The sequence below is a fragment of the Taudactylus pleione genome, unplaced genomic scaffold (genome assembly GCF_031769625.1).
Source record: "Taudactylus pleione unplaced genomic scaffold, aTauple2 ptg000016l, whole genome shotgun sequence".
Taxonomy (NCBI): Eukaryota; Metazoa; Chordata; class Amphibia; order Anura; family Myobatrachidae; genus Taudactylus; species Taudactylus pleione.
This window is the reverse complement of record NW_028284418.1, coordinates 40012705-40036201: the sequence shown is the minus strand read 5'-3', so window position 1 is coordinate 40036201 and position 23497 is coordinate 40012705. Positions and strand designations below refer to the sequence as shown.

Sequence of the window (23497 nt, the reverse complement as noted above, 5' to 3'; positions counted from 1 at the left end):
AACATCACCCCCTTGATTTGAAAGGAAGGAAATCATATAGTAGTGCCCCCATATATAGCCCCTGTAGTAGTGTCCCCATAGTTATGCCCCTGTAGTAGTGCCCCATATAATGCCCCTGCAGTAGTGCCCCCATAGTTATGCCCATGTAGTAGTGCCCCCATATAATGCCCCTGTAGTGCCGCTTGTACAAAAAAAAAAAAAAAACACTTACCTTAATCCCCGCTCCTGCATCCGCCGCCGTCCTGTCCGCCCGGCTGCTCCTCGGAACTATAGGAGAAACATCATGACGTCTCTCCCATAGTGCACATGGAGAGAGCCTGAAGCTGGAGTTCAGAAGAGAACTCCAGCCTCTGGCTAACACGGCACTGCATGGACGGAGCCGGGTGCCCGCTGGTAATAACATCTCAGCGGGAATCCGGCTTAGAGCCTTCCTGCGGCACAGCCGGGCATGCATATGAATCATTCTAGATTATAGAATGATTCATATGTATGCCCGGCTGTCCGTCCATTACCCCCAGGAATTTCATTTTTACCCCATGTGGGGTAATTTACCCGTTTCCTGACCACTGGTCTACAGTGACTTTGTTCCTGTCATTCTCATTTCTTTCTGTAATTATACCTCATATAGGAGTGCTGTTCTTCAAAAAAGATAATAATAATTGCAATGTTTGTTTAAACCACTACATGACCAGTGTCCTTACTGCAATTACTTTTATTCAGAAGAAAAAAAAAAAAAACATTCCGACCATCCTATTCGATTTTCCAAAAAAGTTTTGGGGAAATTGTTCTGTTTTATTTTCCATTCAGACCAAGCATTCAATATTGGGTCAGTTTCTCTCAATCCAACAATAACCAACTTGAAGATAAGTTCAGTCGCTAAGATTGCACTCAAGTGAGTTGAATAACACTTAATTTAAACAATTTATATTTACTTTGACAGACTCTAAGCAGAGCTCTATTCCTGGGTTGGACAAAATGAAGTTCAATCTAGGGGCCAGTTCAACAAACCTAGTTTGTCAAACATCATTGGCATTTCAATGCGCCAAGACAAGGTTTAAAAGATCTAGAGATTACCAAAAATATAAGTTCCAGTAGCAGATATCCTAGGCACTATTGTTATCTGACTCCTGTTATTTGAAAAGCTTTACTGGTCTTCCATGATTTACTTATTTTATGTAACTTTTAAAAGAATCTAAACAAATATAGTACTATGAAAGCGGTACCAAGAACCAATTCACTATATTTTTTCAACAGTATATATATTTTTTCCTTTATACATATCCCCTTAGTATACTGTGGTACTAAAAAGTAGTGCATGCTCAAACCCCTTTCACTGCTTTCCAACAAGTTGCAGTGAGACAGTCGGCAGACAAGCTGCGTATTTCTCCACAAGTAACTGAAGAGAAGTCAAAGCCATGTGGCAGGAAAATACAGCAAGTTTTGGGGTATATTTACTAAGTTACAGCTTCTCAAAGCTGCCGTTTGTTGGCGGTTCTGGTCCCACAATTTAAAAGGACAATGATATTATATGCTGAACACTCTTGGCTTTGCATTTAATATTATTGGCCTTTTAAATCCCTCGTCTAGAACTGCCCTTTGTGTAAAAAGGCAATTTTTCCTTAGCACAAAATGCTTATCCCTTCATGGTCACCAAGCCACCCTCCAAATACACATTAGCCAGTTTATACAGCATAATCATTGTTAGAGAGCAGGCCAGCCCAAAACTATGTTTATTGTGGACTTCTAATGCCATGATACGTGGATCAGTATTTAGTGATAAATGTAAATACCATTAAATAGATTTAAAAAAAAAAAAAAAAAAAAACAGAACAAAAACCCCAAACAAAACAAAAAAGCTAAATACAAACTCCGGACCAAACAAGCTGGTATTAAAAAAAAAAAGAAAAAAAAAAAAAAAAAAGGGATACACTTTTTTAAAAAATAGAATTGTTTTTCCTTTGAATTCAATTAACTCTTGATCAGTGGAGGATGCCCCACAAGACTCCTGGTTGTTGCACGTATTAATCACTGCCTACGTGAGTCTGCCCCGCACTGAGAGAGAAAAGTCCATCTGGATCAAGCCCGGAGGAGCTGAACGCTGTATTATCTGGTGTCATTTTTTTTTTTATTTTTGCTGTTCCAAGGGAGGATTCAGATAGCAAGAGAGAAAAAGTTTCAGTCAATGTATTGTGAAAGCCAGCGGAAGCCCTCTCCGTAGCCTTGCCTCTTCAGCACACTGCACATAAACACTTCCATTGGGCGAGCATTTAGATCTTTCAGTGGCACATTACCCTGAAGGAGAGAGAATAGGATGCCAGTTACTTTGTACATTTTAGAGGCCATACACTACTTTCCATAATATTATTAGACCAGCATTTAGAATTAGAACCTATGAGCTACCATGCCACCATACACTGCGCACTGTAAGCCAACCAACAGATAATTACTTACTTTTCCTGTGGTTTGTCCATAAAGTCCAAATATTTCTCTCAGCTTCTCCTCACTGATTGCCTCAGGTCTGTCAATTTTATTCCCAAGGATAAGAATTGGCACATTAGATATCGTATCATCTGTCATGAGCGCCTGATGGACAAGAGAGAAAACAAAAAGCTGTTCAGGCCTCAAAGAAAATTACTAAGTTGATTTACCATATATATTTCCAGATTAAAGTGCTCATCCCCACAGTCGCCTGTACCAAAACAAGCGAGCAATGCCCTATGGAGCTACTGATGCAACAATCATCTATATACACAAACATTACAGCTTTGCCACTGCTGGTATATTTAACCAAGCAACAATAAAATTCTACTGTCACACCATTATGACTTACAGGAACTCAGACAACGAGAGATGTGATATTTCATGTACACATCAGCTTAAAACACCTCACTCAGTTTTTATATAGCAAAATTAGCAAATGTATAACATGTTACTTTAACTTAAATTATGTAATAGGATTTTTATTCAAGTCTCAACCCCTTCGCTGTGGAGGATGAGTGGGGATAGTTCCTCTATCTCCCCAACCTTAACACCTATAGTGATGGGTTCACCCTTGTTTCTGAGTCTCCCTCTGTCAAATTATGTTCCCCATAGAGATAATTGCCTGATGATCAGCGTGATTTCCAGGCAAAAATCCCTTGTAGCTGTGCTGTGCCATGCTGGATGTGGACCGACTTCATTCTGGGTGTTCGGCTTCCAACACTACTGCCGACTTGCACTCAATAGTGACTCCCATGAGCCAATCGTGGGCTTCCTCAGGGTCATGTGGGTCACGATAGGATGAAATGCGCAGGTCCAACACCTGACCCGCAGGTCGGCACTAGTGTTGGAAGCCAAACACCCGGAAAAGAGTTGGTCCGCATGCAGCATGGCACAGCCTCAGACATCCGGTAAGAACCACTCTGAAAGGAGGACAAAGACGAGAAATGGACTCACAGAGCTGAGGAAAAGGCAACAACTGTTGTCAGAGGGTGAAGAAAAACTTCACTTCACAGACTAAGGTACCCACATATTTGCAAATGAAGATCTACATATCCGCAGCTTGCACTTTTATCCAGGTGCCCAAATTTAAGTTGATTTGTAGGCACCTACGCAGGACATTTCATCCTTACCCACTTTACGCACTTGGAGTCTAAGCACCACACGGCTTGCTTTACCATAAGAGGTTTTAAATTAGAATTCGGCATGTAGATGTGTATTTGCTGGAATATTGAAATCTTTAAGCAATATTGGCTCGGACAGAGCCCTGCGTCCTCAAGAACGGTTATAGTGAATTTTACTCTCCGAAAAGAGAAAATATACGCTTATTCCATTTGCACTTGCTTGGTTACCGTAGTCTTCCTACACATAGGAAGCGTTTAAAACAATTGCAGATTTCTTTGTTAAAACCTAGTCAGGATTCTTCTTTTTACTATTCTGGAAAGGCGGATTATTGGTGAAACAAGAACCACAAAGTATTTATTTGTGACGCTTAGAAAAAGTAAAAAAAAAAAAAAAAGAATACAAAAAAAAAAAAAACACATTTGCGTTTGGTTCCCTTTCTTGAAAGTTCAATACAAAACTTTTTTTTTTTTTTTTTTTGCCCATTCAGGTTATTTTTGTCTTGTTAGAATGAACAAAAACACTAATGGTATTTTCTGAAAAAAACAAGATATAAATTTGTGTGGGTACTGCATAAAAAAAAAAAAAAAAAAAAAAAAAAGTGATATTAATGCTGAAATCTGACAAGTGCCAATGTCAGAAATGGCCTCTGTACAAGGGTGAGAAAACCTGCAGCAGCGAAGGGGTTAAAGACCCACTAAAATAAAGGAGTGCGAGAGAGACACAGACAGCGGGGCAAATGTAATAGGATCTGGTTTTGCAAAATTCATCAATTTTGCAAAGCCAAAACCTATTTTATTTGCCTTATCATAGCCCTCACACACAAATGTGTTAACATTATCAGTTGTATGTAGGGTGATGTTTTATTCTATATTTTAATAGATTTCATGCAAATCATTGCTTTCTAATATACAGATGAGTCCACATACATCTAGCCTCCTGGCACGTTAAATAGCCCTTCTAGTCGTGCCATGCCGTGGCGTGACTCAGTAGTGTCTTTTCATTAGTCTTTTTACCTTCAAATGACACTGTATTAAATGACACAACGATGTGTATACAGCATGCCTATGTTCTCTGTGCGAGTGTATCTGCATACGAAATGCTACGTTACAGTGTCAGCGGCTGTAACACTGTAACGTAGTGTTTAGCATGCCTATACACCCGCAGACACACACAGAACATAGGCATGCTGTATATCATTTTAATCAGCAGAAGCGACTTGTGCTATTTATTCACATCGTTTTGCAAATAAGATGCATTTAAAAAGGTAAAAGGACACATGAAAAGATGCTCAAGGCTAGAGAGTCACACTGAGCTCCCGCGTTATGTGTGGCGCGACTTACAGCACACGGAGGATAGATGTGGGCACATCTGTACAAGTATGTTATGAATTCAGTTAAGATTGACATTATTTAACTTCATTTAGACATCGACCTTGACACCCCAATTATGTAAATATGATTAAAATCATGTACCCTAATGGAGTTTCCTATTTCCATATATTTAACTTCCACTGTGGAACATCTTTTCATGGCGGGTGTGTGTCAAGAGGTTGGAGACTTTTTGCCATATTAGCTGGTATACATCATAAAGAATTCTAAGGGGGGGGGGGGATTCAATTAACTTGCCTCCACACAAGAGGGGGGTGGAGTTGCCATTGCAACGGTGTTTAAATGCCGGCAACGGCACAAGAACTCGCACCCCTCGTGGATTGCAGACACACATTTTTGCTCGCAGCCCCATGTGAGTCCGGAGGTACCGTAAGTGTGGCATATAGCTGCACATACTCATGGGTGTGGTATAATCGCACCTAATTGAACTCCCCCCTAAATCTTCCAGAGTGACACAGAACATGGTTTGTGTAATGCAGGTTGAATGCCAAATCCTGTCCAATGATAAACAGCTATTGGATGTAGAAGTACAAATGTTTTTCTTACATTGAGCTCTACTTTGGACTCCATAAGGCGTGAATGGTCTAAACAGTCCACAAGAAAAACAATTCCATTAATTGCTGGTAAGTAATTCTTCCAAACACGGCGAGCTGAACAAGGAAGGAAAAAAAAAACGAGAGAAGCAAGAAGACATTCATAGTTAAAATGTATGTATAAAAACATTTAGCCATTTCCCTTGTGTGTAGTTAGAAAACAGCTAATAACGCTCACTAATGTCAATGCATAAGTCTCTGAAGCTTATTACAACAGAATTTGTGTGGACCAGTACACATGAAGATACAGGACCCCTCCCCCCCAAATAAACATGGGATACAGACATAAAACCTGATACAGAGAGATGGAGAATACCATCCAGTATGCAGTGATATGGCTCTATCAGTAAAATACCTGCCTGTGACATAAAAAAAACCCTGTGTTGATGAGCAAATTACCGCATAGAAATGTATGACCCGGTAATTTGGTTTTCGGTCTGAAAGGAGAATTAATAATATCTTGAGCACATCAGTGTGAGGTAACCAAGACCTCTGTAAACAACTCAGCCACTATGGCTTCAGGATTGGAGACACATTTATGGTACAATTAATCTCCAAGTGGTGAGTGAAGGAGAAAATGCCCAGCAAAGTGTCGGATAGGAGAATGAGCACAGTCTAAGGCCCTTAAAATTGTTACCCCCCTGATGGCAGCTCTATCCATAAGGACCCTGCTGTCAACCAAATTTTAACCAATCGGAAGTTCATTTATGGAGGTTTGTCTATATTATTATTAGCTCTTTCATGTAAAAAAAAAAAAATAGGATTAATGGTACTTTAACACGGAGCGATCAGACAATGATCAGATATCGTTGTCTGATTGTCCTGCATGTGCTGGGTGTTTGATATCGAACATCCAGCACATGCACCAAGCCCCAAACGACTAACGACTCGCGATCAACGATCACGGGTCCCTATAGTAACCAGGCTAACCTGGATGATATCGACCAGGTTGGCCTGCATGCACGGGTGATGGTCGATATCGACCACCCATGCCCGCGCATCGACCATCGTTTGGGGGTTGGAAGGGCCCAAAAACAGGACGATATGAACGATAACGATATGATTGATATCGTTATCGTTCTTATCGTCCTGTTATATCTGACCGTGTGTACGCACCTTAACACTGGCCTTTCAATGCACAGATCTTAGATTTACAACAATGGCCATGGGAAACCAGGTAAGGAAGGTTACATTAATAAAAGGGTATCAAAACTGGTTATATGTATTTGGGATTAAAGGGATTTTAAAGGTAAGCATAAAATAAACTCATGCAAACTTTACACATGCAGACTTTGATGATAGTTGCAACATTATTAGAGTAATAATCTGAAAACACACCTTGTTCATGTCCACCAAGATCAAAGGTTGTGAAGGTCATTCCTGCAATTGTCAACTCTTCTGATGCTGGAGGGGAAAGCACAAGTAAAGCGTTATGTACAGGTTGAGTCTCCCATATCCAAATATTCCGAAATACGGAATATTCCGAATTACGGAATAATTTTGGCATGACTGAGATAACAAAACCTTTGATTTTTGATGGTTCAATGTACACAAACTTTGTCTAAGGCACAAATTATTAAAAATATGGTATAAAATTACCTTCAGGCTGTGTGTATAGGGTGTAAATGAAACATAAATTTATTTCATGTATGTACACAAACTTTGCTTGAGCCACAAAATTATTGAAATATTGTATAAAATGACCTGCAGGCTGTGTGTATAAGGTGTATATAACAAATAAATGCATTATGTGTGTATATTGGGGTCCCATTCCCAAGATATTTCAGTATTGTATGCAATTATTCCAAAATACGGATTATTCCGTTATCCAAAATACCACTGGTCCCAAGCATTTTGGATATCGGAGACTCAACCTGTATATACAAGTGACCTAGGAAAACAAATTCATCTAAAAAAACCCAACACATTACAGTTTCAATGGGTTTGTTCACCATGTGCTGAGAACAAATCACAAAGCCCAGTTACTACCCTAGTCCCAAATAAAATGATTGTTTAGGATCAATGATCATTTGGACCCACCCATTCAGTAAGGGCATGGTTGAACAGAAGTGCTTTAAGCAATATGAGATTTATGAATATTGAATGTGCGGGGCTCACACAAATACTAACCCCATCAAGGCCTTCCAGCACTCATCCTAACCCACCTCATGCTCTTTCCTTCCTTTCTTACCCTTCTGTGTCATGCCTGTCTGTCTGCCCCTCCCCTTAGAATGTAAGCTCTCACGAGCAGGGACCTCTTCCCTCATGTGCTTCTATTTACATTTTCTTCTACTCTCTACTCCCCATTAGGGCACTTAACACGGGACCGCCAACTCCTGGCAGCTTATTGTGAGTGCTTTAATCACTATTTCAGCAATGTATATAAGTTGTGTCGTTGTCCTGCACTGTAATGTACTGTAAGTTACTTGTTTCTTGTTCACCTATTAGTTCTATGTACGGTGCTGCGGAACACTTGTGGCGCCATATAAATAAAGCATAATAATAATAATAACCCCAAAAGTCTAACGGCTTTAACAGCCTTTACTTCATATTTACTGTCCCATTTCCCACCGCTGCCAGAGAAACACCTTCTCTCATTCACAGCCATAATCACCCATCTTCTGGTACAGAGAGCTGTCTGGGGGAGCATCGGTGTCCTCCACTAGCAAAATAGTGACAGCACAATGTGCGAACAATGTGGCCACTATTACATCACTGCAAAAATGCATGACAGATGTCATTAAGCACAGAGATTCACTTTTTTTTAGATGCTTAAAAAGAGGAGAAGGTCAGATATTAGTTTTCTGATTAATCTCCTCACAGTCAGGAAGTAGGGAACAGGGGACATTTCAGGAACCAGGGCAATTAAATAACAATATTTTCAGTTTAGGTTTACCAGTCCTTTAAGTCAATGGCCAAAAGGTTGCTAATGGGAGTTAATAGTTTGTATAGGATAGAAATGCATGTCAGCCCGATGCTGCAAGACATTCCCTCTGTAACAGTAAGGGCAATGTACGGCAGTGTATAATTACGAGACAAGAGTTCCAAAAACAGCTTTATAAAGGCGTTTACTGGCAAATAAGAAGTTAGCAGGGAGGGCAGGAAAACTCTTCTAGCAACATATAAGGCATTACCATCTGGACATAATAATGTATTTCAAATCTAAAATATTCAGCATTCCTCTTGGAGTATAAATGTGTCAAAATAACCAGTATCCGTATACTTTAAGGGATATTTCTAGAATTTAAAATAAAATAGTACATTTATTCCAATATACTAACCATAATGGAAAGAAAAGACAGGGAATAAAAATTTACAAAAAACATACCAACAGAAACAAACAACAAATTAACTTGAGTATACAAAACTGATAAGCCTGCACTTGGGGCACCAATGGATAAGATACATAGGTAATGGCACCTACAGTGGATATGTTTCTCTATAAGAATTGCAAACCTCACATTTGTTTTACTAGTGATAAACACATGTATAATGACCAGACCGCTTGTAAAAACCATGTACATTTCAACATGACTTACTTGGATGTAGTGTGGGCACGTGTTGTCCAAGCCGGTCATCCTTCAACATGTGCAGCAGTGTTGTTTTGCCAGCATTGTCCAAGCCTAAAAACACTAGTTTGCCAGACTTCTTATATAATCCTACAATACAAGTAACAGAGTTTAAGGAAATCACAGATCAGTTGTGCGATTAATGACCACAACATTTGGGGCATAAAACTGGAGTTTTTTTTATTCTATTTTTGTGTTACATGTGCATCGTCCTACATGCAACAGTTGGCTATATCCCTTACATAGAGGCCTATTTGCTTAGCAGTGTTAGAATACAGAGTGAAAAGTGATAAGGGGCCAGCCAATCAGCTCCCACCTGCCATCTCACAGGCTGTGTTTGAAAAATGACAGTTGGGAGCTGATTGGCTGGCACTAGATCACTTTTCGCTCTGTCTCCTAACACTGCTTTGTAAATAGACCCCATAGTATTGAAGTATACCCTGCTTTCCTGCATCAGTAAATATTACAGTGGCGACCAGCTACAGACTGAGTACTCATTATGGCTGGTCCCTTGGATATGGCAGGAGCTTCAGAACATGCAAGTGCTATATACAATCTACTGCAATGTACATAGCGGACAGTTGCAGACAGGATAAAGGCTATATGCGCCAAATAACCCCAAAACAAATACACATAGGTGGGAATTCAAATCAGTACTTTGTTGATAGCGCCTAGAGGGAACTCCTAGAACTATTCAATTCACCGCGCTGTTAGGGCGACTAAACAATTTCTTTTCGCACCCTCCTGTGGGTGCAAGGAGAAATCCAACTAAAGTGCCAGCCGCGAGGCTGTTTTCCGGATTAGCGTAGCGCTAACAGCCTCGTGGACGGCACGTTAGTAGGAGAATGCCGGTTCTCCCGACCCAGGTTAAGTCGAAAGAACCAGCATTCTCTGACAACTTTTGTTAGACTAAACAGCGCGCTAAATTGAATAGCTCCGGGAGCTCCCTCCCGGCGCTATCAACAGCGCACTGAGCAGAATTCACCCCAAAATTTGAGTTAGTCTTTCAATATAGTTACAGATAAATTCAAAATAGTTTTACCTAAAAACTGCAGCACACTGCTGAAGCCGTTATAAATCCACTCAAATATGAAAGACATTTCTGAATCTGTGTCCTGGAAAAAGAATAAAGCAAAATGAAAATTAAAAGCAAAATAGGGAAAGCTATGGCAGCTTAGACATGGCAATGGCTCTCATACCACTGATGCGGTTCAACATTAGACATGTCACGGTGGTGGGTGAAGGTAGTCGATGCATTAAAGTGCATTATAAATAGAACCTCATTCTAAAGCTTTAATACTGTTTTTTGTACTCCATCATGTTGTATTATTCATGCATTATTTATAATATAATAGAGATTCAAAAGCATTTTCTATATAAGGAAGAGAAATGTTTGGATAATGAAATACCTAATTTCACTAGGTGTAACGTTGTGTCCCAAGGGAGCAACAGTCCTATGATTAAGATCATCTGTCAGATGAAACAAAGGCCTCAGATGTAAAGGTGGGTACACATCTAGAAGATATATCTGTAGATGATGGTCATTCATATACACTGAACGACCATCATCTTCCAGGCAGCCACGGGTCCCGCTGGCCGGGTCTGTCCCCCTCCCTGCGGCTGCCACTGCACGTGTACAGGCGGTCGGCTGATCGCCCGTGCACACATGCCGATGGACAGATACAGAGCCGTAACTAGACTTTTTGGTGCCCTGTGCTAGAAAGAACATTGGCGTCCCTCTCATTTTTCAAAGGGACATAATGCACCCAAAAAAGGGCCATGGCTTCATGGGGAAGGTCCAGGGAGGAGATAGGAGAGGCCAGGAGATGCTGGGGATGAAATAAGAGGAAGCTACAAGCAAGAATGATAATAAACAGAAATTTGAAAGGTCCAAACAACGCCCCCTGACCTTTGGTGCCCTGTGCGATGGCACCGCCGCACTACCCTAGCTACGGCCCTGGACAGATATGTCTGCAGACCGCCCGTAGACACTTGCCGATGGACAGATATGTCTGCAGATATATCTGTCCATCGGCTGTGCAGCACAGCCAATGCGATAGGTTTGTGAACAACGTCGTTCACAGACATATTGCGGATACACACTGGTCGACGGGCAGCAGATATATTGGCCGATCAATGAATACCCAATATATCTGTCAGTGTGTACCCAGCTTAACTGTAATCACAGACAGTTTAAATATAAGTCCGACATCTTGTCAGTAGTTGAACAGATTCAGTATTATTCATGTTTGATCCCCCTTTATAATCAGGACAACTGTCCGGATATATGAGGTCACCATTTGACTGACAAATCATTGCACTTTTTTCCTATTCAGAATCAAAATTGTTAAAGTGAGTAGGTCACTATTTAATAAAAATGTGTTTCTGATAGAGACTTGGGTGGATGTTATCATGTGAACATTAAGCACCCAAAAAAGCTCCAACTAAATCACCCTGAATGTGAAGATAGATTAGTTTGGAGGGCGTCACTATGTTTTTAGTTAAAATAAAATATATTTGTCTCCACCTTAATACACAATAATCAGTTCTGCTAAATATGAGGAACAGACCTCCATAAAATATGTACCAACAGTAAAAATGGTTATTACAAATGACATTTTAGTCAACGGCTGATTATATTAAGAATCATAAGCTGAACAGTCACTGTATAGTTGACATTTGTTACAGTTTGAATCCACAAAAGTCCGATGTTATTGCACAATAAGACAACAAATCAAAGAGAAAAGTGAAACTCTTGAACTCAGTGCATCAGAGCTCTCAAACAAACATAATATTGCTGTACATGTATCTCTATTATATTCTACCGAAAAGACAAAAGATAGCCAAAATCCATAGTCCATGATGCATACAGAGATTTATAAGTTTTCAAAACTACACTGATTTACCAGCAGTTGGGGGATTTGGGGGGATTAAGCTCATTTTACGCTGCATTTTGTAAATGTCCTATTGGGGAAAATAATTATAGCTAATATATCCATAGGTATCACTCAAGTGCATAGCACTAGTTCAGATTTTTGGTACATATATGCATCAGTCTTTATAGCTTGTACACCAGGGGCCGCATGTTAAAGACCCATATTACACACCATCACAGGAAACGTGAAGGTGGGTACACATTATATGTTGCCCGATGCGGCGGATCTCGCCGACATATTGTCCACATCGGCAAATGTTTACCCACCATGGACGACCATGCACACTCCCACAAATCGTTCATCAGGGCTGTTCTGTCGGCCTGCATGTAGGGCCGACGGAACGACCTAGTTGCCAATGCCAGGCAGATGAATGGAGCAGATGCCCGACATATCAGGTGGTCGGGCACCGGATCGTGTAATGTGTACCAGCCGCCCGAAGTTGGCCCGTCGAGCGTCGAATTGCTGGGCACACCCATCGGTAAGCGTGTACCCAGCTTAAGATCATGCCAAGCCTTTAAGACAAATTGATTTTTGTTCAAATCTGAACAGAAAAACTGAAGAAATCTAGTGTTACCATGTTCTCTCCAATGTCCTGATGTACAGATATGCCCACCAGTAGATTTCTAAACACACAAAAACACAGCTTTAGGATAACCCCAGCCATACACATGCCCAAGCACAAAAGCAGGCATTTACTAATATTAAATGCAATTCATTTTCTTATATACAGTTTAATTATATACCAGAATTATTATAGAAGGAAAGGCATAACTGGTATTTATAAGCACAAACATACTCACAGAGCTGGAAACTGGAAGCAGAAATCTGATGTGGTGCAAACAACAGGATTTAGTATCCTGTTACACTAGTTAAATATACTGGATTACATAGAGAAGGTAAAGTTTAACGTTTTCTTCCACCAGTCAGTACGTCAGAAAGACACTTCTAGGTATCTGTACAGATAGCTAACAATGCCCTAAGAGTACTCCTCACACACACTCATTCATGATCCAATAGAGTACTAACAAACGATAATAAAGCGTGAGAAGGTTTAGCATTCAGATTCTGGTAGCTCAAAACATATTTAATGGGATTTAAATTACCTCAATACTTCCTTTAAAAGAGGGGGCGCTCCGAATCGGACTCAGGAACTCCAGCAGCAACTACAAACACCTATAGACAGCTTATATTCAGAAGGGCTTTTGTGAGCGGGTTTATTTCACATGCCAGGTTGGTCAACAGGGGGTATTTTTATGAGGAGGGTGCCTAATTGTTTGTAGTATCTTGGGGGGAGGTGTTCTAAGTCATGGAGAGAGATAAGGAGGAGAAAGATAAAAGTACCAACCAATCAGCTTCTGTCATTTTACAGGCTGTGTTTGAAAAAAAAAAAAAAAAAAAAAAGTTAGGAGCCGATTGGTTGGTACTTTATCTCTCTCTACGGCTTAGTACATCTAACCCCTGGTGCTCATCAGAAAGGTACACTACCAGCAAGTGATCAAAGTTAAAAGGGAAAATATAATGCCTGGAAAGTTTTTGTAACCATCAAGGACTACAGTAAACCTAAATACTTTGTTTCCTCCAACTGATTTGTAATCTAAAAGAAGCTTTAAAAATAAAGTGAACTCCCAGCAGAAGAGTAAAATAATCTCACCATTTTGATTCTTGCAAGCAACAGCCAATTGCTTAAAAACCAGAAAAGTATAAAACTCTCAGAGCTCACACTACCCATTTATACAGTTACATCACACGTCAGAGCACTATAGCTGGTGTCAGAATTCTGATGCACTCACCAGAGACAAAGCACTGTCACATTCACTCAACTGAATGCACAACAGGGGTTAATGCATAAAAAAGGCATCATTAATACCTGGGCGGTAAATATTTAGCATTATTCATAAGGATCGAAGATCTTTTTAATCACACTTTATGAACTGTGCTTTTAGCAGATTGAATGTAACTGCCTTGTGACAAAAGGAAAGATTTGTCCTTTCCCAACTAGCCTCAATGGGGGAGATTCTATTCAGCGGGAGGGAGCTCCTGCAGCTATTCAATTGACTGCGCTGTTAAGGCTACTAAATGATTTCTTCTCGAACCCTCCTGAGGGTGCTAGGACAAATCCTGCTAAAGTGCTGGCCGAGGCTGTTTTGTGGCTTAGCGTGCCACCATGAATGCGACTAAACACAGAGGTGACAATCGGCATTCTCTGACTTAACTTGTAAGTGTCGGACTCTACAGCGCGCTGAATTGAATAGCTCCGGGACCAACTTCCCGGCACTATTTAACTCCAGCTGAATTGATTCGCCACTAATACGCCATGCAGTGTGATATGCCTGGGGTGAGTGAGCTGCTAGATCCCATGCAACTCTGCTAGTGTTGGGCGTCTTCTTGACGAAAATATGTCTAAATTGCAATACGGTGCAACTAGGACGCACCAGGAGACTGTGCTGATTAATATTATTTGTATATCTGTGTGCGAAAACGGTCTTGAAAAAGCTCACAGCGTGGAGCGAAACTAGTCGACTAAAGGGTTATTATCGCTGGATTAGAGGAAGATATCCAACCCACCCAAGCCTGTTACTTCGCACCTTTGGCTATTGAAGTGAGCCCTGCAGACCGGACAAACATACAGCCAACGGAGGGATTGACCAGGCACTACCAAGCGGCCGATGCATCAGCTGTACCCTGGTCTCCCCGAAATACGGACCTAATATATCAGTGTGCAGAGACAGGACCGTGGTAGTATTCCAGAGTTACAGACACAGATGATTAACAGCTATTTACCAATACCATCTGTGGCAACTAAGACTGAATTATCTGCAAAAGGGTAAGGACACTTTGATACAGGCTGTGCAAGCACTTATCGTGCACAAATCATTGGTGGAGAGAGACACATATCCACTAAGAACTAAACAATTGACTGAATTTTGGACATTCTCTCATATATTCCAGCGTGAAACATATACACTAAACAAAAATATTTGATCAGTGTAGCAACTGGGCGCTACAGAGCCAATTTGTGTGTATTACATGTTTTTAGTGTTGTGAGTCATGGTAAAGCATGTATGTATTTTATGTAATAAATTGTGAAACTATATTTTTTAAGAGAAGCCTTGTCCTTAGTCCATTATTCAGACAGGTGCTACCATATTCTAACAAGTATTTTATTATATATACAGTGTTCTCCCCAGGCTGTTTTCTGCGGGCACATCGCCCGGCAGAAACAGCCTGCCGCCCGGCACTTTTCCCCGCTGTGGAACACTAGCCTCTGAAGTGACCGGAGGCTAAAGAAGCCTCCGATCACTTCAGAGGCCAGCGTTCCCAGTGATGCAGTCAGCGGGAGACCGGCCAGCAAATAAAGGTAAGCGCTGGGGCCGGGACCGGGACCAGTCTGTGGGCATTTTATAATGAGCCAGCCTGGGGGCACTGCACAAAGGGGCCAGCCTGGGGGCACTGCACAAAGGGGCCAGCCTGGGGGCACTGCACAAAGGGGCCAGCCTGGGGGCACTGCACAAAGGGGCCAGCCTGGGGGCACTGCACAAAGGGGCCAGCCTGGGGGCACTGCACAAAGGGGCCAGCCTGGGGGCACTGCACAAAGGGGCCAGCCTGGGGGCACTGCACAAAGGGGCCAGCCTGGGGGCACTGCACAAAGGGGCCAGCCTGGGGGCACTAATTAAGCCTGGGGGCACTAATTAAGCCTGGGGGCACTGCATAAAGGGGCCAGCCTGGGGGCACTGCATAAAGGGGCCAGTCTGCAGGCACTACTTCAGCCAGCGGGCACTGCATAAGGGCAAAGCTAAACTACAGGGAGCAATGCATAAAGGGGAAAACTACAGGGGGCACTGTATAAAGAGCACAAATACAGGGAGCACTGCATAATGAGCACTTTTGACTGCGAGCCAGTGGGGGAGCAGCCTGAGACATGTCGGGCTGGATTGGTCTTGGAGATACCCCTTTTCCCGGCGCGCGCATAATTGCGAAGGTCCCCACCCGGCTACTTTTGGATGCCACCCGGCTGGAAAAAATTTCTGGGGAGAACACTGTATATATATTCCCTACAAGCGCAGTTCAATAATTGTTAGTGTGTGCTTTTGTGGACCAGATGGTACTGGTAGATGAACTAGCTACATAAAGGGGGAATTTTTTACTATCCATTTAATATCCTACTCCTTTTTAAGTAAAGCACAAGGATACTGGATGCTAAGCTATTAGTATCCAGACACTACCCAATTTTGCTGAAAATGGAAGAGGCCTCATAGCACTTTGTATGCTTATTGAGACTCATATCACTTTCATATCGCAAACCCGGCTCTGTCCCAGGAAATTGAACACGGTTTCAACCCAGCTGCGACCCGGGTCAGACACTTCACCTTCGACCTGGTTTATTCCTTTAACATGATTCTGCCTTTGTGATTTTAAAAGTTCAACAAGTATACCCTAAACTATAACCTAAATTAGCCTTGAACCTACCCGTGGTACCACAAATTGAATAACAAACCCATACATGTACAGAAATGTGTTAACAGATCTGTCTGCTCCTTTTAATTGAGACATAATTCAATGTAAAACTGCAGGCAAGGGGGTAAATGCCACCTTTAAGCTGTAGATGTCACAAACATGCCGAAAACATCACTCTCAGGGATGTTTCTCAATCACAGAAAAGTCACATGACTAATATTAAATACACGTCCTTCTAACAGAGGTAACAGAATGAAGCCTATAACTGAAGAGCATGTTTTTACCCTTACAGAAACGGGGTATAGTCAATAGGTCGACAATAACAATGTCGACATTATTAACATGTCAACAAGCAACACGCAAACATTCTCAGAATGTCAACATTAGAGTTAGGCTGCTGCGGGACGGGAGGTTTAGGGTGAGGCTATGTCATGTCGACATTTCATCAGTCTACATCAGAGGTTCCCGAACACGGTCCTCAAAGCACCCCAACAGTGCAGGTTTTAGAGATATCCATAATTGAGTACAGGTGATTAAATCAAATTGACTGAGGTACTACTTAAAGGGGCGTTTCAATTAATCGGGATGTTGGTCCCAGAGCTATTGAATTCTAGTCCGACTATAATCACTCACCAAAATATATTTAGATACTCCAACGTTACCCCCTTGATCTGAAAGGAAGGAAATCATATAGTAGTGCCCCCATATAATGCCCCTGTAGTAATGCCCCCATAGTTATGCCCCTGTAGCAGTGGCCCCATAGTTATGCCCCTTGTAGCAGTGGCCCCATAGTTATGCCCCTTGTAGCAGTGGCCCCATAGTTATGCCCCTTGTAGCAGTGGCCCCATAGTTATGCCCCTGTAGTGCCGCTTGTACAAAAAAAAATTACCTTAATCCCCGCTCCTGCATCCGCCACCGTCCTGTCCGCCCGGCTGCTCCTCGGAACTATGGGAGAGACGTCATGACGTCTCTCCCATAGTGCGCATGGGGAGAGCCGGAAGCTGGAGTTCAAAAGAGAACTCCAGCCTCCGGCTAACGCGACGCTGCAGGGAAGGAGCCGGGTGCCCGCTGGTAATAACATCTCAGCGTGCGTCCGGCTTAGAGCCTCCCTGCGGCGCCAGGCTGGAGGTAACTGACGCCGGGTGCAGCAGGTGCGCCGGCACCAGTGACCTCCATTCCTGGGGGTAATGGACGGACAGCCGGGCATGCAATGATTCATGTGCATTCCCGGCTGTCTGTCCATTACCCCCAGGAATTTCAGTTTTACCCCAAATGGGGTAATTTACCCCTGTTCCCCGACCACTGACTTAAGTAAAAGAATGCCGGTTCTTGCGAATACAGCAGAGTGTTTAGTCGAGAGAACTGGCATTTTCCGACTAATGTGCCGTCCGCAAGGAGGGTGAGAGAAAAAATAATTTAGTCGCCCTAACAGAGCGCTGCATTGACTAGCTCCAGGAGTTCCCTCCCAGCGCTATCAACAGTGCACTGAACTAAATCACCCCCTAAGTCACCTGTAGTCAAGCATGGATATCCTTAAAAACCTGGACTGTTAGGGTGCCTTGAGGACAGAGTTTGGAAACCGCTGATCTACGTGATGAATGATGACATGGTCAATATCGACATTATTACCATGTTAACATTATGAAAGTTAACATATCATACCACTCCCACTGAAACTGATTTAGATTATTGGCCTGCTTTAGCTCACTGACCCTAGCGTGCGGTGTTTGAATAACCATTAGCAGAACAGTGTTTATAAACTTTACTTCTGAAGACAATATCAGTTGTGTATGGCAATTATAATGCAATCTTCACAAAACATCCAAGTTATGTATCATAAGGGCAATTAAAATAGGTGGGATTTGTTGCCGGGCATCGTCGCAATGCTAGGCTGCGCACATATCCACCATATATGGTACATGTTGCTGGATGCGATGTGCAGTTCCATAATGGCACATTGTGACCATCCTGTATAACTGAATCGGCCCCCATATATGACAGCAAAGTGAGATACAGGAACATGAAATGCTGAAGAGACATTGTAAACCCCAATCACCACATAATCACTAGCTCTTAGCTTTGTACAAACAGTTCTGGATTCTGATTAAGCTTCTGCATGGCCTCACTAAGGAATGGAGAGCAGAGAATAATTTCTCTCAGTGAAATGTTTCCAAGTGTCCATATCAATATTATGCTGTACTTGAAGTACTGCATTGAATTATTAGGCGTCTCTAGCCTGTAAGCGCTCGGGCAGGACAGACAGTGTAATGTTTAGCATTACTGCCTCACAGCGGTTGTGGTTTCAATTTCCACTACGGCCCCAACTGTGTGGAGTTTGTATATTCTCCCTGTGCCAGTGTGGTTTTCCTCCGGGCACTCCGGTTTCCTCCCACACTCCAAAAATATACTGGTAGGTAATTGGCTCCCAGCAAAAATTAACCCTAGTGTAAAAGTGTGTGAGCATGTGGTAGGAAATATAGATTGTAAGCTCCATTGGGGCAGGGACTGATGTGAATGGCCAAATATTCTCTGTAAAGCGCTGCATAATATGTATGCGCTATATAAATAAGTGTTAATAAATAAATAATGAGCAGCACCTTCTCTAACCTCTGTCTATTCTGAACTTGTTTATATTTCACTTGCATTTTGCACGATTTACAAAGCTGACTGCTCAGAGCTCCAGTTTCTGATGCTCAACAACAAAACAATGATGGCGACTCTAATGGTGCATACACACGGTCAGAGTTTTCCTTCAGATATGAACGATAACGATTTAAAAATCGTTCAGTCGTTCATATCTGAAGGAAAATCTGACATATCTGACATACCTGAACGATGGACGATCAACGATGCGCGTTCCCGTTTGTCAGATAACGATTTCTGACATCTGATGTGTTTGCAGTCAGACTTGGACGATTCCATTCATTTTAATGCAGTCAAAAATCGTTCAAATCGTTCAAATCTTTGGTAAAATCGTTCATCTGACAAATCTGACAAGTCTGACAAATCTGACCGTGTGTATGCTCCATAATGGTGCATACACATGGTCAGATTTGTCAAATCATCGATTTTGTTGAACGATAACGATGAACGTTTTCATCAACGATTTGAACGATTTTTGGAACGATGAACGATTTCTGACAGTATTAAATGAATGGAATCGTCCAAATCTTACTGCAAACACAGTCGATGTCAGATATCGTTATCTGACATGCGGGAACGCACATCGTTGGGCGATGCGTGCCCAACATGTCAACGATATGAACGATTTCTACAATCGTTATCGTTCATATCTTATAAGAATTCTGACCGTGTGTATGCAGCATAAGAAAAGACTTCCTACTGAAACATCATCTATACTTGCATAATTCAAATGGGAAGTGTGCGTGTGTCTGCTCAGTACAGCAACAAGTTAATAAACATTGCTTAAATATTTTCTATTTTAAAAGGAATGTATTATTAAGCCAGAAAAATTAGCAAAAATACAAATGTGCAAAAATAGTAACTATTACAAAATGTAGCATACAGTAATTCAGCATTTCTCATTGCATACCTAATATTAAGCTGATGGAGAAGAAACCATTAGTTTACCATCTGCTGCATCAGATAACACCACCAGCAAATAGTTGGAAATATACCACTAATTTCTACATAACATGTATTCACACACAACTCACATAGTTCATATTTTTATTTAAATGTACAAATTTGAGCACCTACCATTACTCTAGTTCACATCAGCCATTTAATAGGAAGGATGTTAGCATATTGTACACCTGTCACCTACACACAGCCTCTTGGTGCAGAGAACCAGCATCCAGCTCATCAGTATTAGCAGCCAGTGACCTCACTAGGACACTTGGGGCGGAATTCAATTGTTTCTACCCCCCTTCAAGCCCGACGGAGCTATTCAATTATTGCTTCTGTCAGGCGCGATCAGCTGCCAGCGCTCCATTTCAGCTCGCAGCCCCAGCGGGGTGCGAGCTGAAATGTGCAAAAAGTAACCTGTTCGGGCACCCAAACATCATTTTTTGCGGTCGCGCCCAGCACTTTGGTCGGGGTAGCTGCTTTATGCGGCTAAACCCGACCACTTTGGGTGCGATCAGCGCGAAAAACAGCAGCAATTGCTATAGACCACAAATATCTAAATTCCAAGTAGTGTGGTAATGCAGAGACACAGATAGGTTTTCATTGGCTAATGCTACATAATGAGTCACCAACCAACAGTACCTCACACCTGTACAGAGGGTGACCCCTATAACTAGCACAATGCATCCTAATTTACCCAGATTATTATGCCTATCTACTATGTGTTGTATCAAACTCCTATCTCCCTATATACTGTGAGCTTATGAGCAGGGCCTTCTTACCTCTACGTCTGTTAACGTCCATGTCTAGTTTTATTACTGTGTTCCCGATTGTAAAATACATGGAAATATGCTGATGCTGTATAATTGATGATGATAATAATAGATGATACCTATGTGGCTGTTTAGAGGAAGAGTGGTCTCCATAGGATTGTGCTGATTATCCAGCTCTAAAAACCATGGTGGGAGATAGAGGATGGACAATATTTACCCACAGGGTCAGGGCCGTCTGTATGTAACCGGTGTGATGCCCCCGGTATTCTAGCCAGAGAGCCCCTCCTTCACCCCAGCTTCCTCTATGCCCCCCAACAGCAGGAGGATGGGGGCGGGCTCAGAGCCTGGAGCTGACATGGCAGTGTCCCCATAGCCCAGCCAGTACCTCTCCCTTCCCCCTACCACCGCTTTGGGTCTGGAGTGGTCCCAGCCCTACTCAGTGCGGCCTTCCCGGCACTTGTTTACCCGACTGTCCCAGGTGCTATCCAGACAGCAGACGGCCTCTCCCCCAGCCAGCAGACGGCCTCTCCCTCCCCTACAGTCAGACCACTCATCACATCACCTCCTCCCGGTTCTCCTCTTCTCCCCGTTCGGTACCCGGCGGCGGCTGCGACTCCTCCTCTTCTCCCGGCCCGGGGCCTTGGACACCAGCTAGTAAGAGAGAACAGACACCGCACACCGGAAATACGTATCAGAAAGGGCAGCCCGGTCTGACAGCAGGAGGGAGAATGGCTTCGCTGGGCCGCACGGCGCATGCGCCTAGGTCTTGGCTAATGCGTGTAAGTACAGCGGACATGCGCAGTAGGCACAGGTATGCGTGTCAGACAGGCGAGCAGGCGCAGTGCTGTGAGCCCGGGGCAATACGAGCTGCTCGGCTGCGTGGCTCTTCTCGGGTCATGTGACTCATGGCTGATGTCAGTTTTGCTCACACTTTGCAGATTAGTAGACTTTTCAAATACAAAAAGCTATATATATATTCGCCAAGCTTCTCACAAAGAATGATACAAGCAAAAATTTATAAGGTGGTGCTAAACGACACAACACATTCAGATAATAAAATATCCTATTTTAATCACAATAAATAAAATACAATCTAAGAAATGATATAGGACATAAACATATTAATGAGGAAAGAAAGTCCTCTCTATGACTCAAATAATGTATTAAATTGGCACAAAATTAGACACTAATGTGTCCACATTCTAATAAATGTGAACAAGAAAATGAACCAACAATATGCCACATAAAGAACTAAAATACAATGTTGCAGTAGTGCTAATGCACAGATATTTGAAGTTCCAATAAAATGGATTTAAAAATGCATATATGCGTCTATTCAGTGTATAAATGGAATTTCATATACTCACAGTCCTGGGAAAAAAAATATATGTATAATAAGAGGCACCTCTTAATGACTGATGTTAAAAGAGTAGGTGTGCTGCTATATCCGTGTAGTCTGCTGAGCAGAGACTTTGATAGCTGTGAGGTATCAGGGCCTAATTCAGACCCGCTCGCGAGTGTAGGACGCTCGCAAGCGGGTCGATGGTGCCCTAATGCGCATGCGCACGACTGAGGGAGCTCCATCATGTGCATGCGTGAGACCCGCATAGCGACAGCCAAGCTGTTGCTCCGGGTCTCGCACCAAAGGGGGCGTGCTGTCGATGGTGATTGACAGCACGCCCCCTTTGGTGGGCGTGCCGGGGGCGTGGCTGCCAGACGGAGGCGTTCCCATGGGAACGCCTACCGTCTGGGTCCGGCCCCACGGACATCACTAGTGATGTCAGTGGGAGTGATTTTGGCTCTGATAGAGCCAAAATCACTCCAGGGCTTGCGGCCACGAGACCCTACCGCAGGGTCTCGTCGCAAGCCCGAATGTCGCAATGGTCTTGACCATCGCGACCATCATCATGGACGCTCGCATAAGCTGTGGGTGGTAACCCACAGCTATGCGAGCGTCCAAGAGGCCGCTCCATTTTTAGGTAGGAGGGCCCTGATTCAGAGCGAGCGCTGTGGTCAGAGCGTCCGGCTCTGAATCAGGCCCTCAGTCCCAATGTACTCCAGCAATATGCCAATTCATATGCACTGTATATTCAGCGCTGGCTCTGTGCTGCGGAGCACATTAAGCTCCAGTAATATGCCAGCGTCTGTAGCAGGTGTAAAGTCCGTGGCAGAGCTTACTCACACTCACACGTGGGACGAAGGCACAATGACCAGCGCGGAGTGGAGTCGGATGCGGAATGGAGGCTAGTTTGCTGGAACTGAAAGGCAGCCGGTCTTAATGGAGTATGACTCATGAGGTGACTGGGTACACCGAGGGCAGTTCAGCTGAAGGGACGCGGACTGTACTCAGCGACCGGGGTCGGCCGGTCCGCAGCTGGTAGCGGGTACAGGAGGCAAGCCTGTACGCAGGGCTGGAGTGGTACAGAGCTATGAGGTGGTTACACTGAGACACTCTGGAACTGCAGCACGTACGGAGCAAAGAAGCACAGGAACTAGCTCACAGCATACGCTGTGAAAGACGTTGCACTGGCAACTAGAGGACCTCTAGACAGCCCTTTAGTACCATCAGGTAGTGCAGGATTGGTTGCTAGC

General features: G+C 43.0%; 1 protein-coding gene across 1 annotated transcript; it reads right to left on the bottom strand.

Annotated features, from left to right (window-relative positions):
• Nucleotides 1-696: 696 nt before the first annotated feature.
• Nucleotides 697-21643, bottom strand: SAR1A (secretion associated Ras related GTPase 1A). The gene is made up of 7 exons (XM_088475723.1): nucleotides 21468-21643; nucleotides 10196-10268; nucleotides 9124-9243; nucleotides 6923-6988; nucleotides 5538-5641; nucleotides 2452-2583; nucleotides 697-2292 (listed from the first exon to the last, which is right to left on the bottom strand). Exons 2-7 carry the CDS (start codon nucleotides 10251-10253, stop codon nucleotides 2176-2178), a joined length of 597 nt encoding a protein of 198 aa, XP_088331849.1. The 5' UTR covers nucleotides 10254-10268; nucleotides 21468-21643; the 3' UTR covers nucleotides 697-2175.
• Nucleotides 21644-23497: the final 1854 nt, after the last annotated feature.

What these genes read in the sequence shown, in the direction of transcription:
- SAR1A (XM_088475723.1), bottom strand. Translation starts at nt 10,253, where the DNA reads ATGTCTTTCATATTTGAGTGGATTTATAACGGCTTCAGCAGTGTGCTG. An exon ending in CGTGCCCACACTACATCCAA is followed by an intron (nt 6,989 to 9,123) that starts GTAAGTCATGTT and finishes TTTCCCCTCCAG; the next exon opens with CATCAGAAGAGTTGACAATT. An exon ending in AGTCCAAAGTAGAGCTCAAT is followed by an intron (nt 2,584 to 5,537) that starts GTAAGAAAAACA and finishes CTTGTCCATCAG; the next exon opens with GCGCTCATGACAGATGATAC.